Genomic DNA, 25,695 nt, shown 5'->3' with positions numbered 1-25,695 from the left:
CCCCCCATTGGCTCCCTCCGTGCGGCGGGAGGAGGAGCCGCGGTCCGCAGCGAAGGAGCCAATCAGAGGCGGGCAGCGGGAAACGCCGTGCCCGCATTGGCCGGCAGTGGGCCGTACCACTGCCCGGGGGTGGCAGGGAGCATTACCCCCCGCGCCGCCCCGGCAGGCGGGTCCGTGCCCGGGCGGAGCGGGCGGCGGGCTGGCAGCGGCCATGTGGGGCTGTGGTGACCCCGGTGGAGCCGCCGCCGCCGCCACCGTCGTCCTGAGCGGGACCCGCGACTGCTTCCTGCACCTGCCACCCGCACTGGCCTCGCTCCTCCGCCTGCAGCAGGTACCGGGGCGGCGCCGCTCGGGGCCCGCGCGCGGGGAGGATTGCGTGAGCGCGCCCCGCAGCCTGTTACCGGGGCGGTGCCGAGCCCTCCCCGCAGCCGGGACCCCTCACCGGGAGCCATCGGGGAACCCCTCCTTCCTTCGCCTCCTGCGTGGCCCAGTGTCGTCATCCAGTCCTAATAAAACCCGGGAATTTTTCTTGTCCAATGTGGTCTGGCACTGTGGGCATCTGCGTCTCTATCATCACTCCCTATTTCAACCAGTTTTCTTCATAACCTGCTAGCATTAAGCGAATAATGTGTAAATGATGAATTCAGGTAGGAGAAGAGGTGACAAATTCATGCAGAATCCCTGTTCTTGGTGTACACAAATAAAATATGTCACTGTAGAAAGGCACTCGCGTCATGCAGAGCCCTGCTGAAGATGCGGGTTCAGCTGTAGGGACTGCACCTTGCATTGTAAATAACATTTCACACGTGGAAACGGGAGGAGAGGCACTGTGTGCCTCTTGTGCCACGGAGGCAGAACTGATGCCAGCCGAGCAGGGTGGAAAACGGCAGGAGTGAGCCGAGAAGGATGCGAGCAAAGCTCCGGAGTGCTGGGACAGGCCTCCCTGGCGAGGGTAACCTGTCCTCAAGGCCGAAAAGGGCCTTTCACAACGGGAAAACAACATAGGCGCGCAAAAACCCGCTCGTTCACCTTTGGGGTAGTAGAAGGAAGTTGGTGGAATTGGAAGGAATGCAGTAGTAAATGCGAGCTTCATTTCAGCTGCAGTTTCTGAGTGTTTTACAGATCTGCTGTCAAGAGAGAGGAGAGGGAGTGCAGTTGCTTTGAAGTCTTGTAGTGTCATTCTGTACACTTGTTTGTTAAGGTGGACTACTGCTTTTGCTTAACCTGAGCTGCTAAATGAAAAGATGGAATCTTAGAAAACTTGATAGAAACAGCGTCTTAAATGCATCTCATAAATAAAAACGTTTAAAAGGGGATAAATTGAATCAAAAGCTGAATCTAATTACAGAAGATATTAGATAAGATCTTCAGTTTGGCATTGAAATACCTGGGCAGTTCTGAAACAGCTTGATAAAATCATTTTGATCTAGATATTGTGATTTTTGGCTTATTCTAAATGTGTCACAGAAGCACTCTTTGGAGACTGTGTAAATGTTATAATTTTTGTGAAATCAAAGTCTATTTATTTTTTATTTATTTATTTTCCTCATTTGGGAAGTGCAAACGTGCAGTTGTACATTTCTGTAAAATATTTTGATACATTATGCAAAAGAAGGAAAAAAAATGAATTTTCTTACTTAAAAATAGTCCATAAAAATAGAAAGCTGTTTAAGAACTGAAAACAAGCGCTCACTTCTTTGTTGAGAGTTGTGCAAACAAGGTGTAAAATCCAGATAATAGCTTTAATTCCTTTGATCTCTCTAATCAAATAGGGTTTATGTTGTCTACTAGTCATCTCACTTAGCTGGTTTTATATAAATTTATTTTCTTTCTTTGAAACTCATAGGGCCAAGCTGTGAAAGTATCCTGTGCTCATCAGCCAGTATTTTTGAGCTGGATGGAAACCAGGCATCGAGGTCACCAGGGTGAAAATATTGCAGAGATTAACAGACATTTGGCAGAGAAACTTGGCATCACAGATGGAGAACAGGTTTGAAATGCTACCTTTGTTTTCTGTTTAAATAAAGAGCATATTGGAAGATAAATGAAAAGGTAATACTACATGAGTTAGCTGTGACCTTATTTTGTGTATTTAGACAGTTTCTTCATTTACATCTGCTCATGAGAAAAGTTAACTATCATGAAACATCTCAAACATGAAAAGATTTGCTCATTAAACCATTAACAATAACCTAAACCATGTTAGGATAGGCTTCTGGGTAGGTCTTTGCAGGGCTGGAACAACTATCTTCAGTGACACTAATTTTAAGAAAATACACTTTTAAGCAATTGACAAATTTGGAATGGGAATATTTTGTTTGGAGTTCTGTTGTTTTAAAGTAGCTACTGACTTTCTGCATATTCTTGTTTAACTCACTTGGGGTTTAAATTTTTATCCCTTTTTTCACCCTTTCACCATATGTCCCTTTCTCTTTGAGTGTTTGTATTCACCTCTTATGAATATATATCTATCTGTCTGTATCTATCTATCTAGTTCTTGTACATTCACCTCCTACTCTTGAACACTGTTAAACTTCTTGTAAATGACTCATTGAGCAGAAGTTAGAGATGCTCTGGAGGCAGATGGAATTTTCTCACATGGGACCACTAAAATTTCAAAATAAAAGGATTTCTTTTTCTATTAATAGATAGACACTTAAACAAACAAGATTTAAAAAGTACTGCTTTACACAGTGTTATTGTGTAGTATATTCATATTTGCCTATTTTCTCATATAAAAAAATTTGTTCAACATCATAGAAGACATCAAAGATTGTGACTCAGAGCAGTGCATTATCTTACTTTGTTTACTTTTTACACATATTTTCTCTAGAAATTATGTGTCTGCAGAAATTTCCAGTTGAGTAGTTGAGCAGCCAGGCATCTACCCCTTTTAGTTCTAGCAACTTAATGCCTTCAACAGGAAAACATTGACAAAGGAAACTGAAGAAAACCTTACCCAGGTGTTGCTGGGAATAATCATCTGTACAGTTGAATAAATACATGATTAATTAGTTTCACCATTGTTTGGGATTCAGGAGTTACATGTTTGCTATATGATCTTCTTTTTACTGTGCTGGGGAAAAGATACTCCTCTCAGTTATTGCTTCAAACTAAGGACATAGAGGATTTCAAAACTGATTGTTACTTTTGTAAAAAGGTGAGCTAACGTAATTCTCTCAGAGGGTGGGTAACTGGTTTTACCTCAGGAAAAGAAATAGTGATGCTTCTTTGAAAATTAATTGCAAGATATTGTTTGCAAATTGTTTGTTTTGGTTTTTTTTTTGGCAAATACTGACTTTTGAAGTCTGTATTCAATGCATTCTGAAAGATTTAAGCCACAGCAGCTTTTACCATTCTTCCTGATTCACAGAATATTAAAACTGTTCTGTGGAGATGGGGCTGCTTCCTATGAAGTCATTCATTAAGGAGCTGGGCTTGCTTTTCTATTGTACTTTTTTCCTTATTTTTCAGCTGGTTCTAAATTTATGCCCAAGTGAATTAATTTTGCAACTTTTTAAAATCCTGGGGATTTAAAAATAAAGATTAAGAAATGGAAAGGTGGTTATGTGATCAAGGTGTATTAAAAATGGATTATTTGTTACCACCTGATAAACTCCTGATGCTTTTCATGTTCACTGCTTATTGACATCCCCGAGCCTAATGGGATCCATTTCCCATCCATTGAGCATTCATCTGCTTATGAATTACCTAGTGTCATTAGGATGATGTGTGTTTTCCAAGTAGTGAAAACATATAATGAAGGACATGTCAGTTTTCTAGTTGAGAGATGCTTTTGTATAAAAAATAAGGAGTTAAATATTTTGGTGTTACTTTTGCCAGGTTTTTCTTGAGCCCTGTTCCCATGTGTCCTCCTGTCAGCAAGTAGAGGTGGAACCACTCACAGCAGATGATTGGGAAATTCTGGTAATAAAACCCCTTCCATTGTTCATGTTTTTGTCTTTCAAATGACAGAGATTTTGACTCAAGTAGTTTTTTGCACAATGCCCCATTCCTTTCAGCCTCTAAGAAAATACGAAACATGGTCGAGTTTAGTTATATTTTATATTTCAAATGGTGTATTAGAAAGAGACATTTTTTTTCTTCAAATAAATGTTAAAAAGGTATGCAGTATTTAATTTATAATGGTATCACATTTCCCCAGGAACTGCATGCTTCCTCCCTTGAAAGACATCTTCTTGACCAGATTCGAGTGGTTTTTCCAAGGGCCATCTTTCCTGTCTGGGTTGAGCAGCACACCCATGTTTACATCAGAATCGGTAAGCATCGCTCAAGGCTCTGGGAGCACCCCCAGTAAACTGCTTTGCAGGGGTAGATGCATTCATTGGCATCTTTTGCTCATACTTAGGTACACTTGTGCCAGCAGCCCCATATGGGAGATTAGAGCCATGCACAGAGCTTCTGATACGTCCCAAAACACATGGACCTGAGGAGAATATCACCAGCACACCTGCCACAGAAAGTGACGTCTTGCTCAAAAATTTTGTGAAAAATAACATGGATCAGAAAGAAACATTAAAGGATCCTTTTGCCAAACAACCTTACTTAAAGCCTGGAGTCCTTGAACAGAGTAAGACTGATGCAAACATGACGTTTGGCTCAAATGTTTTCCCAAATATATGGAATTTTATAGGGAACATTTTCTATAATACATCTGAGCAGAAACAAAAGACTTCATGTGATAACGATGAAATGAGCCCCTTCAAAGACAAGCTGCTGAACTTAATTCACATGGATTCCATTTTTAGAGTATGTCAGTCCCAGCCTCCCAGTGTACAGAATGTATCCACCACTCATGAATTTCTGAAACACAATGCTGTTCACGTTTTTCCATGGAGTTTAGAATATATTGATTTGGATCCAAATCCTGTAGTATCTTATGGGAGAATTAATGAGCTGCTTTCCCCAAGACAGCGCCACCAAGAAGCAAAACAAAATCTGCCACTTGAAAAGCAAAATAATTTGACTAGTACACAAGACAAAAACCCTTCAAATTCTAATAGTGGTCAAGCATCCAGTGAAGGATCTGTTGTTCAAATCGTTTGGAATGGATTTGAAGACCTAAAGAGTGTCATAGAGTATGGCCACGATGGAGGAGCCCTGCATGTTGGAAGAGTTTGGGTCAGTTTGAGCACACCATATTTCGGGCTTTTTATTTTACAATGTTTTCTATTGGATAGTTGTGAACTGGTTACTTAATGTGCAGTTTTGGGCTGTAGACTTTGTATTAATCTCTTGAGTTTACTAGAAACAAATGCTTTTGCTAGAGCTGTGCTTTGTACTCATTCTGGACTACATGACTTACCATCATCCTCCAAGATGTACAGTGTACTCTGGATTTCTGCACACTTAGCATATTTACACCAAATGAGGAAAATGCTTCAATGTTTTTGAAGGGAATATATGCTTTCTTCACAATCTATAGGTAGCAATTACATTAACAAGAAAGTAAAAGTACCTTTTTACAGACATTCAGTACTGCGTTATAAGACTCTTCATCAGTTAACACTTTGAAATGTGCCTTGACCCTAGGGGTCATCAAACTGTAAAGTGCTGCATAATGTTTGTGAGTCCTTTTATACAGTCTTTAAAATACATCTTGAAGATTAATATCCAATAACCAGCTTGTTTAATTTAGTTTTTATATGCCATTTTGCCAGGTGGCACAAGTCCAAGTGTGGAGATACTGATGTTTCAGCTTGTTCTGAAAGAGCTACTGCCTGATTATGTTCTTTCTTTCTTGGAAGCACATGTGGGATCAACAAAAACAAAATATGCTCCAAATCACCATTTGACTATTTTGACATAATATAATTCTCACCATTCACTCATTGCTGTGTTAAGAATGAGAACAAGAGCCTGCAGTGGTCTTTGCCATGAAATCTTTTGACAGACGTAACAATTTTCCAAATGCCAGCAATCATACAGTCTCTCACAGTTAAGAAATATTTATGATGTGTTTTCAGATTGGTATAAGTTTTCATATAGTACAGATTGAAAAGGAGTTTCCTTACAAGGGCAAACTGACTAGTATGATTTAGGGAGAATGCATTTTCTGTCTCTCTGCTGCAGGTGTGCTTAGTTTTGGTCTCTGTAATGGTCTACGTATATTTACCTACCCATGTAAAATTAATTTTAATCAGCAAATGAAATTAAATTGTTGCTTTTCTCCTATACTAAGAGCATTCTTGCAATGTTCTAAGAATTTCTTCTACTACTTTTTTGAGATTTTGGATTTATTAATGTAGTAGAAGGTCATCTGTACTGAGCACTTTCACAAATAGGATAAAAGGTAACTAGAAGTATGCATGTAAGAATAAGATTTGGATATGACTGTCAATGTTATAAATTCCTTCTTAATTCTCTTGAGGTTCCATTAGTGATGAAGAAATTGATGTAGTATTATATGTGCAATGTTACAGCCAGTTTACTTTCTAATGCTTCTTTTCTTTTTTGCTTTTATTTTAAATATTTCAGATTGCAGATGGTCTGAGAAAAAAACTCCATATCGAAATACATTCAACAGTCCGAATTAAGTCAGTTGAGTCTATTCCTAAAATTCCTGTATCTCTTACACTGCAACCCAAACAGAACTTAGTGAGTTGATATTACTGGTCACATACTTGTTCATGTACTGGGAAACTGATAATGTTGCTCTGGTCAAACTGGGGGCAGGGTGGGGGCTGGAAGGAGGGCATTGTGTTTATTTGTTTTAATTTGCTAGATGATGATCTGGAAGTTGTCTATAGAAATAATTCCAAAGGATTTTTTTTTTTAATATAATTTCTTGGTTTTACTTTCGACTATGTAAATTTAAGTTAATAGGTTGCTATGATCTACTTAAAGAGATTATAAGAGATTATAAGAAATTATAGAGATTATCTAGTATTTGTATATTGATTAATGTACTGTAAACATCAAGCTATTAAATTTTTGGGCAAATTTGCACTTGGTAAATAACTCCAGATAGTTACACTGCTAATTGTAACAATTTTCTTTTAAAGGAACTGGTAGATATCATAGAGGATGGAGAAAATTTAACTTCTGAATTTTGACTTGTTTTTCTGAAGTTATTAAAGGATGTAGCACTCTCAGCCCATATTACACTTAAAATCATAGGGTTTTCCTTTATTCTCAAATTTTGAGAATTTCTGATGTCTGTCTTATTAAAAAGGATGTTGACATGAAAGAGACATGGCACTTTTTAGGAAAATACACATTTTTTGTTAAGTTAGGTCTCAAGTATAAAAAGATCACTTTCAAAATAGCAACAATAATCTATAGTAGTTTTGCACTAGATCTTCATTTGAAGTGCATTAATATAGGTTCAAACCTAGCAAATATTAAGTGTATGCCTTTAAGCCTATAAAAGAAACACAAAAGAAAAAGAGTCCTAGAGTTAAGGAGTAAATATCCAGTTTAAACCTTCCAGGAGAAGACGTGCCTAAATTTTACCAACACTGCAATGCCCAGGCAATTGTAGTGGAAGTGTCATAATTTGTGTGTGCTGTTTAGTCTTTTGCTATCTTTTTTCTTTTCCTCGTGGTTAGTACTTAATTTTTAAGTTGTATCATTGAATCCCTCTGTTCTCCTATAAAGGAGACATATTCTGAGTGGGCATCTGTGACAGTAGGAACATACTTAGTACCAGTTCTCACAGTCCATCTGACGTATCTCTGGAATTATGTATTTCTTCATAACTTGTGTAACAGTGGCCTGATTATTTCCCATGTTAGCTTCCCCTCAAAGCTCTAAATGCAGCACTTGCCATTATAGCAAGGCTTAGGTAGGTTTGTTCTTCATCCCCAATATTTTTAACTTGGTTTCTTACCTACAGAAGGACTGCATTATTTTTTTTTATATTGGAGATAAAAGGATTATTATTATGATCCTTGTGGATCCCTTCCAACTCAGAAAATTCTGTAATAGTCTGGCATTAATCTGCTAAAATCGTAAAAAAGAAATAGTTATGTATGCTCTTGTGTAATTTAAAGACAGATTTCTCTTTTTCCTTTCTAATTCAATTAAAGAGTTTTTTTTAGTTCTTGGAAAAGAGCCAGACAAATGCAGAAAGAATTGTTACAGTAACTTCCATTGATACCCCCTTTTCTACATGAGAATTAGCATCTGTGATTAGGAATTTTAAGAGATACGGGATCTGGACTCAATTTCTTTTCTTATTCCAGTTATCTAGGTGATATGGGATAAGTTGTTTGGTCTCTGCCTGTCTGTTGAAGGTTGTTGGTGATGCCTCTGAACTGGATAAGCCCAGGGTTCTTTTTACAGGGAAAGGGTATACAAGAAAAAGAGGGGTGTAGTGAGCACCTGAGGTAAGTCTCAGGTTAATATCAATGCATATCTTCAAACCCAGTGTCTGAGCAATGCCCTTCAATCTGGGAAGGCAGATAAGTAAATCAAAAATAGCAGCTTTTTGTCACCCTCATATCAGTGTTCTGAGGGAAAAAACCTTTAGAGGTGGTCTGATATTCAGCTGTGGCCATAGAGGCTGCACAGATATTTTCCCTAGAGCTGATGATAGAAATGGTGTTTGTTGGCAAAATGCTATTTCCTAAATGAATAAAACTCTTATATCTTCTTCCGTCTCTCTGCTGCCATAAGAGAAACAAATGCCTCATGCATCAGAAGAAAACATTTTTACTTATGAACGCCTGGTTTTGTTTTATTTACCTTCTTCCTTTTTCCTATTTAGCATAAAGATATACACGAAGATGATGTTAAATGTGCATTCAGTTCTTGGCTGCAGGATTCCACTACTGATGATCACCCATGGATGATGACAAGCACAGACTGTGTACATCTGTCTGTTAAAGAAGGCAAGGATAATACTGTCCTGTCTACTATGGAATTTCATTAGCCAGTATGCCAGTTAATTTCAGTATACACCTTTTAACATAACTGATACCTCTTCACACTGAAAGTGTAAACTTGAGTTACCCCTTAATATTGATTAACCTTTTTTAGTTTTAATTTTGGATTATACTGTAGCACCATTCTAATCGGTTTTACCTAGTGAGGAGCAAAAGCTGAATTTATTTGGAGTTTTAATAGTTGTTCATTGTGTTTTTACAGGAATGGAGGAGTTTGTCCTTAGTGCAGTGCATCCTGTGCACATTGAAGAAAATAAGTCTGATAATATTTTTATACTAAATCCCACTTTGCTGGAAAAGACAAATATACAAGTAAATATCACATAGTGTCAGGTATCAAGTAATTTAAATTGTTATATTTGTTTAAAATATATTGCATTTTTATATAATACATTTCAGTTTCTCTTTTAAAGTAAATAATGTCAGTCTGTTCATAAAGTTATGTCTTCATCCTTTGTGTCATTCTGTAGCTTGAGGGCCTGCTGAAATTCCAGGCATGCCGTGCTTGTCACTGAGTATCGTAGAGTTTGCATATCAAACTCTCAGAAAAATCAGTTAGAAGAGAGGAGAGTCAGTACTGTCCAAGTTTGAACATCCTTACACTCATTTGTATATGTACCATCCTTATTCTTAGTTGGTCTGTCCCTTGCTAGCTACCTACCACACTCACCCTGCCTTTTCTCTGATATATTTTGCGCCTTCTGTTTCCTCCATATTTCATTTCTCAGAAGAATTAGTATGTCTATTTAATATGAGAATTACTGCTTCCATTAGTAATTCCAGTTGATCCACTGCCCATTACTTCAGGGTTGTGGTTATAGGGGTGGGATAATGTTTTTTTCATTTTTAAACATAGAGTAAATTTTGGTGGAGAATTAAAGGTGTTTTTTGGCTGTTTAGAATAGAATTTACATTGAAAATTTAGAATTGCTGTTAAAAAAATAATAAAATGAACTTTCTTTTGCTAGTACTAAAGTATTAGAAGGCTTCTAGAAATTGTTCAGGTGACTGGAACGAAGATGAAAGAGCAAAATGCCTTTTGTAATAGCTATGTCAACATCTCCTACTAATCTGTTCTTAACCTGTGAACCTCTGCAACCCTGGTGGCCTGCCCAGCTTTCCATACTAGCTACCTGGTGAACAAGATCGAAAAATGCATGCCAGGTGTTTTGTCAAATTACTTTTCACCCAGTTAGATTCCTGATCAGATTCACTATTCTGCCTCATTCACTATTCTGCCAGCAGGGCAGGGGGAGAGCTACAGGTAGGGGAAGAGACAGTGGGCTGCACAGTCTGTTATAAACAGCACTTGGCCAAAAATCTAATATTACATTATTAAATTACAGTGCTAGACTGTATTTTGAAAGTAGTTGTATCTCTTCCATTTCACCGATGCACCTTTCTTTCAAGCACAGCAAAGCATAGATACAGTGTTGTCTTTGCACAAGTCCAGAAATGGCTGATCACTCCATAGCCTTCTTCTGTAGTTATATTTCAGCTGAAGTCCTAATTCTCCTTTGTTGTAGGTTCTTTTGCATCCTCTAAGTAGAAAAGCTGATGATGACAAACAGCCACCTTTGCCTGATAGAGACAAGAACCTTCCATACCACAAACTAAGCGATTTAGGGTGAGACATTTTCATAGAAAAAAACATGGGAGGGAATGGGAATGAGAATTAGAAAAAAATAACATTGGTGGAAATGCAGCCTTTTGGACACTGCCAGATCTAAGCAAAACTGCATCTTCTGGCTTGTTTCAGGTTCATACTTTATCCTAGTTTATGCAGATGGTTAATTTTGTCCTTGAATGGTCTTACTGCAGTGAATAGAAAACTTCATGTGTCTGAAGGTAGTCACATACTGAAAATTTTGGCATGTCTGCCAGTAGGATGGAAGGTCTCAGAACTGAGGCTGCCTCTGCATGGAAGCTTAGAGCTGAGCTTTAGAAGAAATACTGATGTTCAGCAGTTTTTGCTGTTCTAAGTAGTGTGAACAGACTTCTACATAGCAGCAAGGGACAGTGGGGTGCTTTTAGCTGGGGTGTTCAAATGAAATTTATAAGTTGCAGTCTGCCAATGCATGTCTGCCAGTAACTTCCACTTGTTTACTTGTTCAACTACATTTAATGGTAAGCATCTCAAAGAACTGTAATTCCTAAAAGTTTTGTCACAATCATCAGCTGAGGAGAGAAATGCAGAGTGCTGCAGTCATAAGTACAAGGGAAAACAGCTGTACTGTGTAGCAGATGTGAAGGGATGGGGCAGAGGAGACATGAGAGGCTTGGAGTGTTGTGATAGTATGCTGTCAGTGCTGGGAAAGGTAACTGAGAATACAGTCTGTCAGCATTCTAACTCCCCCATAGTGCAAGCTTTTGCTGCCTACAGAGTGTGCACTGATGCTACCTAGGCCATTTACTGTTTCCTTTCCCCTACAGAGGAGTGGACAAATTAGGAACATCTTTATTTGAACACATAAGCCACAGTCTTCTGGGGCGTCCTTTATCTCAAAAGCTGGCTTCTAATGCTGTGGGACTGCGAAGTGGAGGGGTGCTTCTCACAGGAGGAAAGGTACTCACTTCTGCTTTCACCTGCAAACTCTTGCACATTGTTTTCCATGGTTACAAACTGGTTGACAATTAGTTTGCTTTGATACTATGCACATTCAGAAGAATAGAGAACAAGCTGAAAAAAAGAGCAGTTAACAGAGATAATTCAGTAAAACATTACTTCACACACATACACGTTTGTGTATATATATTTGTATGTATATATACAAACATCTGTTTTGAAGATTGCTACCAATGAAATTTCAATAGGTAATTAATCTACTTTATATTAGGATAAACGTCTCTTGTCCTTGAAGTATTTGGAAGAAAATAAGCATGTGTTTTCTCTTGTGTTCTAACATAAAATGGCAGGGGAGTTGATAGTATTATTTTGCTGTTGCCTCTTACAATGATCCATTTAATGCCATATGTCACTGAACCTAGCAGATGTCTTAACACTGAACTCAGTGGAATCAGAGTACTGTACTGGACGTATCCATTCTGAATTTCTTTGTTACACTTAGGGCTTTAGTCCCTACCGAGTGATACAGAAACAGAATAGATAAATACTTTCATGGAGGAATAAACCCAGTGTGTGTACAACTTCCCCAGCTTGTTGACTGGTGCATACTGTGGCAAAAACACAGGAACATATTGGCTCTGTCAATTTACTTTAGTTCACATTTATTTTTTTAGGGAAGTGGAAAGTCAACATTAGCAAAGGCCATCTGCAAAGAAGCTTTCACTAGGCTGGATGCTCATGTAGAAGTAATTGATTGTAAAGCTTTAAGAGGTATGACAGTAGTTTCTTTTAATCTTGAATGTTTGCTGTGCAATAGAGGCACAGTTATGAAGTTACTATATTTGGTCTGAATAATTTTTCTAGCATTTTTGCTGTTTTCACAAAGATGTTTGATGCCCCACAATTAGTATCTTCAACAGTCTGATGAAAATACAGGTATTGTAAGTTTATTTCACACTTCTGTCAGTTTCTGTCCCACATACCACCACCAATTCAAACCATGCTTGCCATGCTAATTTCTAATTGTTACAAAATAGGAAGAAGTTGCAAAAATTGGACTGTGTTTTTTCAACTGTGCTAGCTGAAGCAAATGTTTTGTTAACAAACCATTTGTTAAAGGATACCTGTACTCAGTGAAAGAATAATACAGGCACCAAAGAAGGATCAAATGACCAACTGAAACCTGATTTATGGTGGCATATTTACTAACCTGTTGTATTTGGCAATAGACATCTAACACTTGTGATTAGAGATTATGAGATGACTCCTTAGGCTTTGTGAGTTCAAAATAATAATTATTTTATGCAAAGACGGAAGAGCACAAAGGAGGTATTTTTCTGCTTTTGCATTTCACTGGCATTTCTAAATAGTCTTGCTATTTAGTACAATAGTTACAAGGGCAGAAAATATTCAACTATTTTCTTACAGAGCCCTTATATTTCCTCACTACATTCTTTTTCTTAAATCTCTACTTAAGCTGGAGCTACTTGCACCAGAGAAAAGGGGAAAGAGTGATGGTGAGCTAGCTTGTTTGCTCTGGAAAATTCTTCCAATTGCAGGATTCTTTAGTAGCTATATTGGAATGCTGCTGATACGTCTCTCGTTTTAACTGTCTGGAAATTAGACTTGTAGGCTTCTATAGTGGTTAGTAAAATACAATTAATCTCATTTTAGAATGTGTAGTACCTTCTAGTACTTTTTGATTGAAGGTGTTGACTCTCTTCTCTAGTGATTGTTGATTCTGGTTTAATCTTGGATAAAACATTGTGAGCAAGATGTAGTCACTCCAATTTTTTCCTGATATTTTGTGTCATTCTAATAGTATTTTGTTTTAGGAAAAAGATTAGTAAACATAAGGAAACATGTGGAAGAAGCTTTTTTAGAGGCAGCATGGAGACAACCATCCATTCTTCTGATGGATGATCTTGACCACATTGTTGGAATGCCTTCTACACCAGAGCATGAGAACAGCCCTGAGACTGTTCAAAGCAATAGACTTGCTTATGGTAATACTCTTCTACATTTGTCTGGATAGAAATATAATGCAACTTAGAATTTCTTACCACTTGAGTTGTACTGTCCTACCTGAACAATTCTGTCTGTATCATTATTGCCTCTGGACCATGTGATATTCAGGCAAAGACTCACTAATTATGGTATGTAAGCATTTGTTGATCCCTATTTGAATCAAAATAATGCACTCTGGATCTTGGAGCAGTCCTTGCCAATGTGCATCCACCACTGCTGCTGGTAATGCCTGTTGTCATTTCCACTGCCAGTACTTGAGGCTTCTTTGTTCTTTTTTTATTACTTACACAGCCAAATATGTTGCAATTGATTACAAACTGCAGATGAACTTTGAATTGTTAATTTCTGATAAATTGATTTTTTTGTTTTCCATAATTATTCTTTATAATTACAGTGATGCATCAATTTGATGCTTATTCATGTTGAGAACCAGCTTATTTTAAATGAGTACCAACTTCTTTATCATCCTAATTAGTATACATTGTAGAATTTCTGTTTTGTTTTACAATGTAACAAATCGCAACTGTTAAAAATAAGATGATCAGTTGTAGTTTGACATCCTGTATATGGTCCCCTTTTATTCCTGAAAGTCTAGGCAATGCTAAGTTGCAAATTAAATCTAAATAACAAAGATTAATAAAACCATAGCCTTCATTTCTTAGCTCAGTTTGAGGGAGTTAGAATAATTTTTACTGAAATACTTCTGAAATTCTGAAAATCTTACTATAATTTCTTCCTAAAAAATGTACTAAGTTACATACAGAATTGTTTGGTTTTTTTATTACTTTTACTTAAAGGTGTAATGTATGCACCAGAACTTTAGAGTTTTAAAGATGTTTTCCTTGATGATCTATCTTGCATCCTTGATTTTTTTTTTTTTTTACTTATATGTTATTACCCTTCTGGAGTGCTTATTGTCTAGGCTTAAGATCTGGGTTTTTCTCCTACAACTTTTTGTTTGCATGGAGGGAGTAATAGCACACAAAAGTAGATGCCATTGGTGATGGTACAAAATCAGCTTTTAAAAAGCACTTCTGATGGCATTTTCTTAATGGAGTGTGCTGTCCTAGAGAGAAACACTACACCTTTTTTTTAAATGTTGTTTAAAAAAACAACTGTAAATGTGGGACTAAAAATATGTTATATTTTGTGTGCGCTAATGCTGCCCTCCAGGTTAGGATTATTTTTGTTCTCTTGCAATTCATGGAGCAATATCTTCTGTGTTTAGTTTTGAAAGATCTGATGAAAGAAGTTATATCCATGGGGAGTTTGATTGCATTAATTGCCACGAGTCAGTCTGAACATTCCCTTCATCCTTCCTTGGTTTCAGCACAAGGAACTCATGTATTTCAGTGCTTCAAATGTATCCAATCTCCAAATCAGGTAAATTAAAGTAAAAATTTTTAAAATGTTGTTTGCCTTCCCACTAGTCTCAAATATGATACTGGAATACTGGAACAGCTGCAAAAATAGTAGGTTACACTTGAAGTTGAGAAAAAAATCTGGAAATCTTAGAAGTTCTTTCATGATACTTAAGTACCTCAGAACTTATATCTGTCATTATAAAGTTAAATAAAGAAAGAGTAATGCAGTGAAAACTCACAGTTGGCCCCATTCTTCAGTGGTAAGAGAAGGTTGTATTTAGAGAACGTTTCAGTTCAACGTGAAATGAGTCAGGTTGTCTAACACAGGTGAGATATGCATGTCTCCTTGTTACCTTTAAGGGGATGCTGAAGCAGCAGCTTTGTAAAACATGTAAATCATCAAGTTAGAGAAATGAAATTAAATGTGTATTTTTTTCACAGCTCAGTGAAATAAGTATGTCCTTAGGACATGCATATTAAAAATGTTATTAAAACTAAATGTTAATTTTATAGGACAGTTTCTATATTAATACTATTTCTCTACTTTTGAACATAGTCCAGTTTGAAAAAGAAATGGATAAAGAGAAGATTGAAGAGTATTAACTTTCATGCAGGAGAAAGCAGATACTTTGAAACTCTTTTTCCCTAATGATTCATTTGTATTTAACACAAGTTGTTCTGTCTGTGTGTCTTCAGTCACAGGCCAGCTATTAAAGGAGGGGATGCAGTTTAACTTTCTCCCTCTTCCTGCAAGTCGGCTTTTATTGTTTTTATTACTAATACTCAAATTAAGGATGAGTCACTGGAAAAGTCAAGATCTCAAAAGATACCAAATTATTTGAAGTGTTTTTATCTAGCACGATATATTGCACCTCAGACATATTCTTTGCTCACACTGACAAAATACAATGTGTTCTTTTTCCTGTGAAACAGAAAAAATGGATGTAAAACAGTAGAATCTGGGGAGGGAGGGTTGTTTCATTATTAATGTTGAATTTAAAGTAACTCTGGTGTGGTGAATATTTAAAGTTACAAAATGGGTGAATTTATTGAAGTGCACCTGAAGTGCTAGCATTTGTTTATATTGCTTAGGTTTGGTTATTTAAAGGGTTGGTGTTATGCAAATATTTCAGGAAATTTTAATACATCATACCTATTTAGTCTTTGAATCCCTGAACTCCATATAAATAATACACTCAATACACACTTGCTGCACAATTCTGTATTTCAGAAGCAAAGATATGAAATGCTGTATTCCATAATAAAGAAGAAACTGAATTCTGATCCAAAGGACTTCTCTGATCTTGACCTCCAGTGTATTGCAAAGGAAACAGAAGGTTTTGTTGCTAGAGATTTTACTATGCTGGTGGATCGTGCCATTCATACCTGTGCTTGTAACCAGAATGCATCAGATAATGGTGGTATGTCAACAACAAAATGTCTTAATTCCTAGTCTTAGTTCTGTTATCCAGAACTGGTGGAATGATACAAAAAGAGAGCCCCAGTTTTTATATTATATGTTAAATTTTATTTAATTGTTACATATTGTAAGGAGTTTGTTACTGGCAGTCTGTTTGTTTGGGTTTTTTTCAGGATTTTTTTTCTTTTTTTAAGCAGATTTGAACCTGTCCACTGTGGATTTCCAAAAAGCTCTAAAAGATTTTACTCCATTAGCTCTGAGAAATGTAAACCTTCATAAACCTAAAGACCTTGGCTGGGACAGGATTGGTGGCTTAAAAGATGTGAAGCAAATGCTCAGGGATACCATCATGTTACCTGCAAAGGTACGAAGTTCCTTAAAGTTAGTTACTTGAATTTTGTACATAATGTTAGTAGGGAAGAATTCTTTTTTAAGCTTTGAGTTGGATAGAAAGATGACGGGCATGATTTTGTAGCTTTCCAATCTTCAACTGTCTTCAGCTACAGGGAAACACATACTCCTTCCCCTTCTCTCTTACAAATACAAAAGGCAATGGCTGAGCTTTACTACAGAGCAAGTGTTGCTCTACAATATTGGAGTATTGCCATACTCGCCTTCAGGGCTTGTGATTAAGCTCTGTAAAGACAACATTTCCAGCTGTTTTCTGCAGTGCTTTTGCTAGAGGACTATTTTCTTTCAGATGAATGCCAATCCATTAATTTCACCGTATTTTATTTTGGCCTTTCTGCCTTCCTTAAAACTTGAATGTTGAGATGAGCCATTGACTCTTCAGAGAAATGACTGAATGTTGTATATGACCATATCATTCAGTGATTAAAATTGACTCTTCAGAACTACTGGTATGGAGAATATAAAGCTCTAGTCTATCCCTATTCTGGCCTGTTTCCTAGAAGATCCCGCATATTTGTATTTTAGGTACCTGTTAAACCTAGGAACCTAGTTCAGCCCCAGGTAAACTAAAAGTCCAGATAAGCTGTTGGGATAATACTGGGTATGTAATAAATCATAGGCATTCTGTTTAGACAAAAAATCATCATTAGTCAGTGATGTTACAGTGCATTACAGAATACTTGCTTTTTTTAGAATATATCACATTGAAACTCTTTTCCAGTATCCAGAATTATTTGCCAACCTGCCCATTCGACAGAGATCAGGAGTTCTGCTGTACGGAGCTCCTGGAACAGGAAAGACACTCTTGGCAGGAGTGATTGCAAGAGAGAGTGGAATGAATTTCATCAGCATCAAGGTAGCAACAGTTTAAACTTAATTGATTAATTTTATTAACTGAATTAAACAACTTTACGTAATACCTGAAACTATGTGCTTGTGAGGTCAAAATACTACAATAAGAAACTAACATTTAAGTGAGCTTCTGGATAGCCCTCTGAATACTGATTCCTGGAACTTCACAGTTTGTATATCTATTCATTAGTCAGAATTATAAAATATAATTAAGTGTTCTTAGTTTATCTTTTTTTTTTTGTAAATCAGATTTTGATTCCACTGGACAATGAGCAATATATTTTAAACATTTTTAAAATACTGTGTAAAAATTTGCCTTGACATAATGTAACACATGTTCTGTCGTGGTACAAAAATGGCAGTGATTACTTTTAAACAAGTTGAAATGCTTGCAATATTCTTCTGGTTTATCTAGACCCCTTGGCTCTTCTGTTCAGAGATAACATTGTCTTGGTTGCAAGAAAATTCAGCCTAGTACACAAAATATATGCTGATGTTGAATTACACATTAAAACTGAGAAACATGTAATGAGTATTTTTTCTCATTATATCTTTTTAGGGACCAGAGCTGCTCAGCAAGTACATTGGAGCAAGTGAACAAGCAGTTCGAGATATATTTAACAGGTTTGTTTTGTAAATATTTGTGATCAGTAAATTTCACTGGTTGAAACACAAGTAAATAATTTTGTTGTCTGAAGAGAGATACGATATCAGATCACAAAAGCATCTGAAATAATCAGTTGTGCTGAACCAGATGGGTGTATCTTGGCAGGTTCAACCTGGCCATCATTGTTAAAGAACTGCCCATTTTGGCTCCAATGAGGAATGTGCATTTGAAGCTGAACTCCCAGTTCTCTCCAGCTACAGTACATCATAGAACTATCTTGGAAAACACATACTGAATTCCTTTCAGATAGTTCCAGAAGACAGATGACTGTACTCCAAGTAGTAATGCACACTCAATACCTAAGGGTATATTAAATTTGGTATTGAAGTCCTCAATGCCAGTAGTTCTTTTTACAAATCTGCTCTTACTGGCTCTCAGTGCTCCCTAATGTCAACATATCCTACATAGCCTTTGCTTCTCAACTTATCATGTAGGCAGTCTTTTTGTTAGCTGTCTGTAAGCCAAGAACTCATCTGCAGTGATTGAATATTAGAGCTTTCATTTGTATTAATATGACAGTTGAGCACTTAGAAATGATAAAGTGAGTGCTAAGTATGTCATAAAAATGAACAGTGATTCTATTGCAGCCCAATTTTCTGAACCTCCTAAATTCTACAGAAAGCAGATTTTCTATTCTTTCATTAAATAAAAATGTACTCTGAAGCAAAAAGCTTCAATATTTCTAAACAATTCTACCTGTGAATGAAACTTAAACAGAAAAATAAGTATTGCTCATTTTTTTTCCCTTTTAGAGCTCAGGCAGCTAAGCCTTGTATTGTGTTCTTTGATGAATTTGATTCCATTGCTCCTCGCCGAGGTCATGACAACACAGGGGTCACCGACCGAGTGGTTAACCAGTTATTGACTCAGTTAGATGGTGTGGAAGGCCTGCAAGGTACCAATTCACCTGTGTGCTCCTTTTTATGCTGAAGTTTAGCAGATGTTAATGGCATTTTTCTGCACTTTCCTAAGGAGTTTATGTGCTAGCTGCTACCAGTCGCCCGGATTTGATTGATCCTGCTTTGTTAAGGCCAGGTCGACTGGATAAATGCCTGTACTGTCCACCTCCTGATCAGGTGAGGCGACAAATAATTTCACACGAGAGGCAAGGAAAAAATCAGACTAATGGGTTTTATTCTCCTTTTCTTTATATGTAATAGCATTTCAAACTTGGAAAAAGTGGACTTGATTTCCCAGCTCCAGTTATACAATGGGATAAATTCACTGATTTTAATGTGTGGTCACATAACACTGGGGAAATAAAAGGCTGTTTACCACAGTCTTCTGGATTAAGTAATATCCTTTGGATCTAGATGATTTAAAAAATAGGGAGCTAATTTGCAGAAAAACTAGATGCAATGTAGTGTGTATAATGTTCTCCACCTTTCTTTGAAGTATGAATCCAGTGGATTTGACATTGGCTTAAACTATAGCCAGTCCTTAGAGGTTGTACAATGTGTGTCCCTGATTCCCCATTTTATGAGAAAACATTAGCGTTACTTATTTTCAGATTAGTTCATATATTTAATAATTACCACCACATAATTTCATTCTGAAACACATATGATGATTCTGTGCATTCTTCTTTTATTTTCATTTTTTTCTTTTTAAATTTTTTTTTTCCTTTTCCCTTTTTTTTCCCTTTTCTTTTTCTATTTTAAAGTTCTGGTTTAGAGTAAGATCATTCAGATAAACAGAAGCATTTAACTTTCATCATACTTTTCTTTACAAAAGGACATATGAGGAGCAGAGCTCACCTTCATATTTTTATGTATTTCATATATAAAACCCCAGATACTGACTTGATATATTAGAGAAATATATTCTCTGTATACTGCATTTGGTTAGGGTAATATCTTTCTAGTATTAGAGCAGTATCAGTCAGGACAAGGAAAAGAACAGGTTACTTTCTGACATTTTTTTCCCTTTTTTCCAGAATTCACGCTGTGAAATCTTAAAAGCTCTCAGTCATTCCCTGTCCTTGGCAACTGATGTGGACTTTCAGGATGTTGCAGCAAAAACAGAACAGTTCACAGGGGCTGACCTAAAAGCTTTATTATACAATGCCCAATTAGAGGCAATCCATGCTAACTTAAATTTAGGTTTAACACAGGTAAATGAAACTAATATAAAAGAAGTCTCTCTGGTTTATTTTTATGTTTATATGTTTGAAAGAGTTAATTGTATCAATGTGGTTTTTTAGCATAATTATATTTTTGTATATTTTTGTACAGAGGATTAACATTTTAAAATGTTTTCAGAAAAATACATGAATAATGCAATGAATTGGTTTAAATACTTCTTAAACACAAGGTTGTTCTCATTTAATGAGAGGTGTTTATTGTTAAATAGATATATGTAAGTCCAAATGTGTTCATCACTGTTGTGAGGAGCAACTAACAGATTGACATGAGGGATCCCACATTGAATTTCTTAGGAGTCGATAGCAAATTCAGTTTAGAGATGGCACATTTTGGATGTGAAATTGGTGTGTTTTGGGGAGTTGTTCCAGCAGCTGGGTTTGACTGAGGTCAGGAGAGAAGAGGCAAGAGGATGGCAATACCTGAAACAGCCAGCTCTGCCTCATCTTCCAGATCTAGCTAGTACTTGAACTTCCAAAGTCCAGGATTCTACCCTTGGTTTGTACCCCTCATGTGACTCACTGGCACATCCTTCCTCTTTTAATCTCTGTTCAGCCACCTCTCTTCATATTTTTAACCAGCCTGTCCTCTGGTTCTAGCTGGAAGGGAGCAGGCATGGCTTCCACTACTCAGTAGCCAAAGGGAAGGGTTGGGTCGGGGTGCAAAATGAAGGAGACCCTCTTGAATTCTTTTTGCCATAGCTGTTACCAAGGAATTGAGCTCTGAGGATGTGACTCTTAGTATTGCGAGGGATCTCCAGCACATATTCCCTAACACTCCCTTCACTTGTAGCATCAGTAAGTAGTTGATAACCTCATGATTATCCATCATGGGAAGAGATTATTGTCTCAAGCATTGCTGTCCAGAGTGGTGTGCATACACCCCAGAGAAAGCACAAGGCAGTCCATTGATGTTGCAGGAGGACGAGAACTTCAGTGGTACATGTATAATTTACAAATAATATCCATTTGCTTGGTAGAGTGCACTCAGAAATTTTTGACTGATAGAGACCATCACAAGGTTTGCAGCCACCAGTTTAAAGCAGCAATTCTGTTTTCCACATCAGCATCTCAAGTGTGTTTCCTATAGACTAAAAATGAGTACAGCAGTTAGGCACTATAAAAGTAGACTCACTTCAGCCTCCTAGAGCATTTTACACAAGATACTAATTTGCTTGATAGGTAAAGTTGAGATAGATGTGCTACAACACAACACATACATGAACTTTCCCAATGCTTCCTGTACTGAGAGTGTGAGGCAGTGGAAAAAAAAAACCTTAAAATTGCATCCCGAAACTATTTTTCTATCACGAAGACAGAAAGTTCTTAAAGGTATTAGATTTTCTTAGGAAAATATTTAGAAATATGCTCCTAGAGAAAGACAGATTAGAGTAAAATGTAAATTGATACTAATTTGCACTGTATATCAAATCTTTTCATGTATTTCTGATTCTAGTTTGTTACGAGTTAAGAAACTCTTGTAATGTTCTGGTTTTTGTTACAGGATTTTGGATCTAGTTCTGATAGTGACTTCAGTCTCTCTTCCATGGTTTTTCTAAACCACAGCAGTGGCTCAGATGATTCAGCAACAGATGGAGAAGCAGGGCTAGAGCACTCTCTTATTTCTTTAGATATGTCTGACTTGCTCCCTGAAGATCCAAGGTCCAACATGTATCGTCTTTATTTTGGAAGCTCTTATGAATCAGAGCTGGGGAATGGAACTCCTTCAGAATTGGTAAATTACTCACTTAATGTTTTAAATTTTCTACGTATTATTAGTTGAGAAGCAGAAAAAAGTGTATGATTTGCCTGGTTCAGTTTATAAATACAATTATGTCTGCTTTGACCTTCAGACTGTCTTCATGTTATACTTAGTAGTCCACAGTGAGGAAGGGGATAGAAGGACGTGATCTGAGAAAATACAATATGGTTTTTCTGCAGCCTTGCAGGAGTTTAAAGTCAAAATCACAAAGTACTGCTTAATACCCTATAATTAAGCAAATTGCATTCATGTTAAATTTTGCTCTCTGATCAAATGGCTTGTTCCCGTCTGAAGTTCTTCCAAACACTAAAACAGTTCTCGACTTTTTGGTGGTTGGTTTGTTGTTTTTTCTTTAACTTAGTTTTATTACTAAAGAGTGACAACCCAGCTTTCAAGAATTAAGTCACAGTCTCAAGAATCAATGAACCTTCTTCAGTTCCTAGTAAAATGTGCATTAATAGAATAGTCAGACCATGGAATTGTGAAACAGAACAGAATTAAAGCTTAACTTCTATCATTATCTTTAAGTAGAATTTCTGATGTTGCACATAAAGCAGCATGTTCTCTGGCCAGCTTGCAAGTAGGAATGTGCAGGTTGGCTGCCCAGTCCCAGCACAGTGATCAGGTCATCTCTCTTGGCTTGCAGGTCAGCAGAACAGGGTGTGCTGCCTCTGAGGCCTTACAGTGAGCACACAGTTTCAGAATTTTTGTGTGATCTGTAGGAAACGCATTTTCAAAATTAATTTCAATCTGTTGTAGAACTGTAGAACTACTACAAATAGTAATCAAAGTTCTTAGACTCTTGTTTTCAAAACTGTCTTGCATTGATTATTAAAGCCAAAAATAACTTACTTTGAGATTAGAGAAGTAACTACTGACTGGTAAGGTAGGTGCTTTATTATATTTTATCTTGCATTATGGGTGATACTATTTGATTAATGTAACTTTAAAGACTTTGTTTTCCTCTGATTGTGGAAATTCTTCAGCAAGGATTCTACAAGGACTTTGATATCTTGAAGTTGTTGACTTGCAAAGGTGTTTACTTATCAATTTGGAGGGATGAATATTTGGAGGATGAATATTTAAATTCCAAAGCTAATTACATAAACTCATTCAGATTTCAGAACCACTGATTTCCTAAGTAATTATGGATTTAGCAGACTTCTATTCTTTTTTAGATGGGCCATTACAAAAATAGTTATGTATTTTCCAGACATGAAACACTTCATTTTCAAATTTGGCCTTTTGCCCAAACATTTTGGCATATTAACTTAAATCTTCCTCTCCAAAAAATTACATATGTAATATATTTTAAAGAGAAAGTACTCTTTTTGCCAGTGGAGGCAAGCTTATATTGGATTGTAGGCTAGTTCCTAATAATGGAATTGCTCCTTTGGATCCAAAATGAGTTAATGTATTTCTTCTTGTGATCAATTTAGAGCTCTTTGTGTTTGTCCGGTCCAAACTCCATAACTTATGACCTCACTAGCATCACTCAGAGAGATGTTGCATCCTCACAACCTGCAATGCTTAGAACAGCTTCTCAAGAAGGATCCCTGGAGAACCAGGAGCAGCAAGCAGAGCACCTGAGGACAGAAATCAATGCTAGCAAGGCCAATTACAGAAGCAAGAATGGAGTATGACACTTTTTTAAATTATTATTTAGTCTTAATACTTCTCTGTTGTTTTTCCACACTTCTTGGTATTTCAGTAAATAATTTCTGCAATAATATTAAATACTGTGTAATGAAAGTGGCAAAGATAAGTGATACTTAATTTGAGGAGAATAAGCCAGATGTTAGCATTCATGTAATTCAACAGTTATTTCTGTTATTTATTAATGTGGAGGGGGGAATGTTGTGACTTTTTTTAATACATCTGTCTGTACATGTAATGGGGAGGTTCCATAGTTAATTATGTTGATGGCACTGTGTTTCTGTAGAAATTTTTATTGTCTGTTCATGGCTCTCTTTCAAGGAGGACAGCACCCCTAATCAGTCAGTGCTTCCCAAGACCACTATAACTATTACCCAGTCTCATCTGCTGACTGCTCTTCAGGGTATGAGACCATCCATTAGTCCGGATGACTGGAAGCATTTTATTGAACTGTAAGTATTTTTTTTTTTTTTAATTTGAATTCAGTGGAGATGTGGTCTTACCACATTACTTATACATCAGAAGCACAATAGTTTTAAATAAATGTTGGAACTGGCAGCAGATAGGTGATAGCCTTTGACAGCAGTTTTTTAAGAAATATTAAGTTACATAGTAGGAAAGGAAAACTATTTTACCAGTGAATTGTCTTATTCATGCAGGACCTAGAAATAACAGACCACGACCCCCTGATATTATGTTAAGAGCTGTAACAGTACAAAGAGGCTCTTTAAGTTCCAGTCTTTCCTGCTTCCACTTAGTAGTAGCTCCTTGTATTTTCAAATGGCTGGACTTTGTCCCTCTGTAGTGATCTTTGTAGCTGCTGTGTTTGGGAAAGGCAATAATCTGTAGAAGTGTAAACGTACTGAAAAGGAGAATGTGTCTCCTTGGACATGGAGGCCAAAAAGCTGGGAAAAAAACCAAAATAAGCAGGGCAGAGAGCTCTCTGAGTTAGTTGTGTGGGTGATAACTCCTCCAGGTCCCCAGGTCTGAGGAGACGGGTACTTTTCATTTGCTTAAACATTTACTTAAATATCTGGAGTTCTGTGGTGCATTAATATGCATCTGAAGAGGCAGACACAAAAACCACATTGCATAAGAATTTGCTAATGTATTTTTTTTTGGTTTCCAGGTATGATAATTTTCAGAATCCCAAGAAGAGAAAAGTACAGATTGGTGCAACATTCAGACCAGGACAAAAAATTACTCTAGCTTAGTAATTTATATTTGCTTGTAATTGCTAAACTGTAACTTGAAATGACAGATGTGATTAAATCAGATTATTTATATTCATATAGATTTATTAATGCAGCAGTTGGAGATAAGTTTCTTTTAAACTAATACGCTGTAAAATTATGTGATATTTTATTTTGAAGAAAATTGTCCTCCTTTAGATTGATATTAAATTTTTTGAGAGAACATTGGTTATTTCTGTCCACTTGTTTATCATATAACTTTAAAATTTTGGTTTTTATCAGTTTACTTGCCACAATCTAAAAATGATTTCCTGTCCCTGCTTACTCCCTCACAACAAATAGTATCTGGTCAAATAGATTGTAATATTCATGGGCGATGTGTTTTTAAAATACTCTATAAAGTCATTCTCTAATGGCCTTTGGAGAGCTTAGAGGAGGGTGGTACTTCATATGTATATTAGCAGGCAACTAGACTAATATTTCCAGAATACACTTTTCCAGCTATAGCAGGAAAACCCAGACCAAGATCCTTGCATCTTGTGTTCTGCTACTGTTTGTTAATCAGAAGAATACCAAATTGCATTTCACAACACCTGCACCTTCTTACTCCTACTTTTTTTTACCTGGAGACTGCTAAAAATATTTTGGATGCTTGGAAGCTTTCTCATGTTACATCTGAAATTATTCACAACGCTTGTTTTCCATGGAGATTGTTAAAGAGTTGTGT

General features: G+C 36.8%; 1 protein-coding gene across 4 annotated transcripts; it reads left to right on the top strand.

The window, feature by feature from the left end:
• The first annotated feature begins 130 nt into the window (after nucleotides 1-130).
• PEX1 (peroxisomal biogenesis factor 1) lies at nucleotides 131-25,191 on the top strand. 4 transcript variants are annotated; one of them, XM_021551664.4, is made up of 24 exons: nucleotides 131-331; nucleotides 1,847-1,990; nucleotides 3,844-3,927; nucleotides 4,166-4,280; nucleotides 4,370-5,142; nucleotides 6,499-6,618; nucleotides 8,732-8,855; nucleotides 9,112-9,221; nucleotides 10,436-10,536; nucleotides 11,343-11,475; nucleotides 12,150-12,246; nucleotides 13,311-13,481; nucleotides 14,732-14,886; nucleotides 16,099-16,288; nucleotides 16,485-16,651; nucleotides 17,420-17,554; nucleotides 18,110-18,174; nucleotides 18,970-19,112; nucleotides 19,190-19,293; nucleotides 20,154-20,330; nucleotides 21,862-22,092; nucleotides 23,559-23,756; nucleotides 24,097-24,227; nucleotides 24,905-25,191. In XM_021551664.4, the coding sequence occupies exons 1-24, from the start codon at nucleotides 212-214 to the stop codon at nucleotides 24,987-24,989; spliced, it is 3,873 nt and encodes a 1,290-aa protein (XP_021407339.3). In that variant the 5' UTR covers nucleotides 131-211; the 3' UTR covers nucleotides 24,990-25,191. The 4 variants fall into 4 exon arrangements, with proteins under 4 accessions (XP_021407339.3, XP_077644161.2, XP_021407342.3 ...); XM_077788035.2 differs by having other exon boundaries at nucleotides 132-331; nucleotides 14,834-14,886; XM_085573098.1 differs by lacking the exon at nucleotides 131-331 and adding an exon at nucleotides 506-647.
• Nucleotides 25,192-25,695: the final 504 nt, after the last annotated feature.

This window comes from Lonchura striata, chromosome 2, assembly GCF_050655825.1.
Source record: "Lonchura striata isolate lonStrDom1 chromosome 2, ASM5065582v1, whole genome shotgun sequence".
NCBI classification, from domain to species: Eukaryota; Metazoa; Chordata; class Aves; order Passeriformes; family Estrildidae; genus Lonchura; species Lonchura striata.
Note: the sequence above shows the minus strand (reverse complement) of the source record. Positions and strands in the feature narration are given on the sequence as shown.

Coding starts and splice junctions, on each gene's coding strand:
- PEX1 (XM_021551664.4), top strand. CDS start 212: ATGTGGGGCTGTGGTGACCCCGGTGGAGCCGCCGCCGCCGCCACCGTC. Junction 10,537..11,342: donor CACAAACTAAGCGATTTAGG/GTGAGACATTTT, acceptor TTTCCCCTACAG/AGGAGTGGACAAATTAGGAA. Junction 24,228..24,904: donor TGGAAGCATTTTATTGAACT/GTAAGTATTTTT, acceptor TTTGGTTTCCAG/GTATGATAATTTTCAGAATC.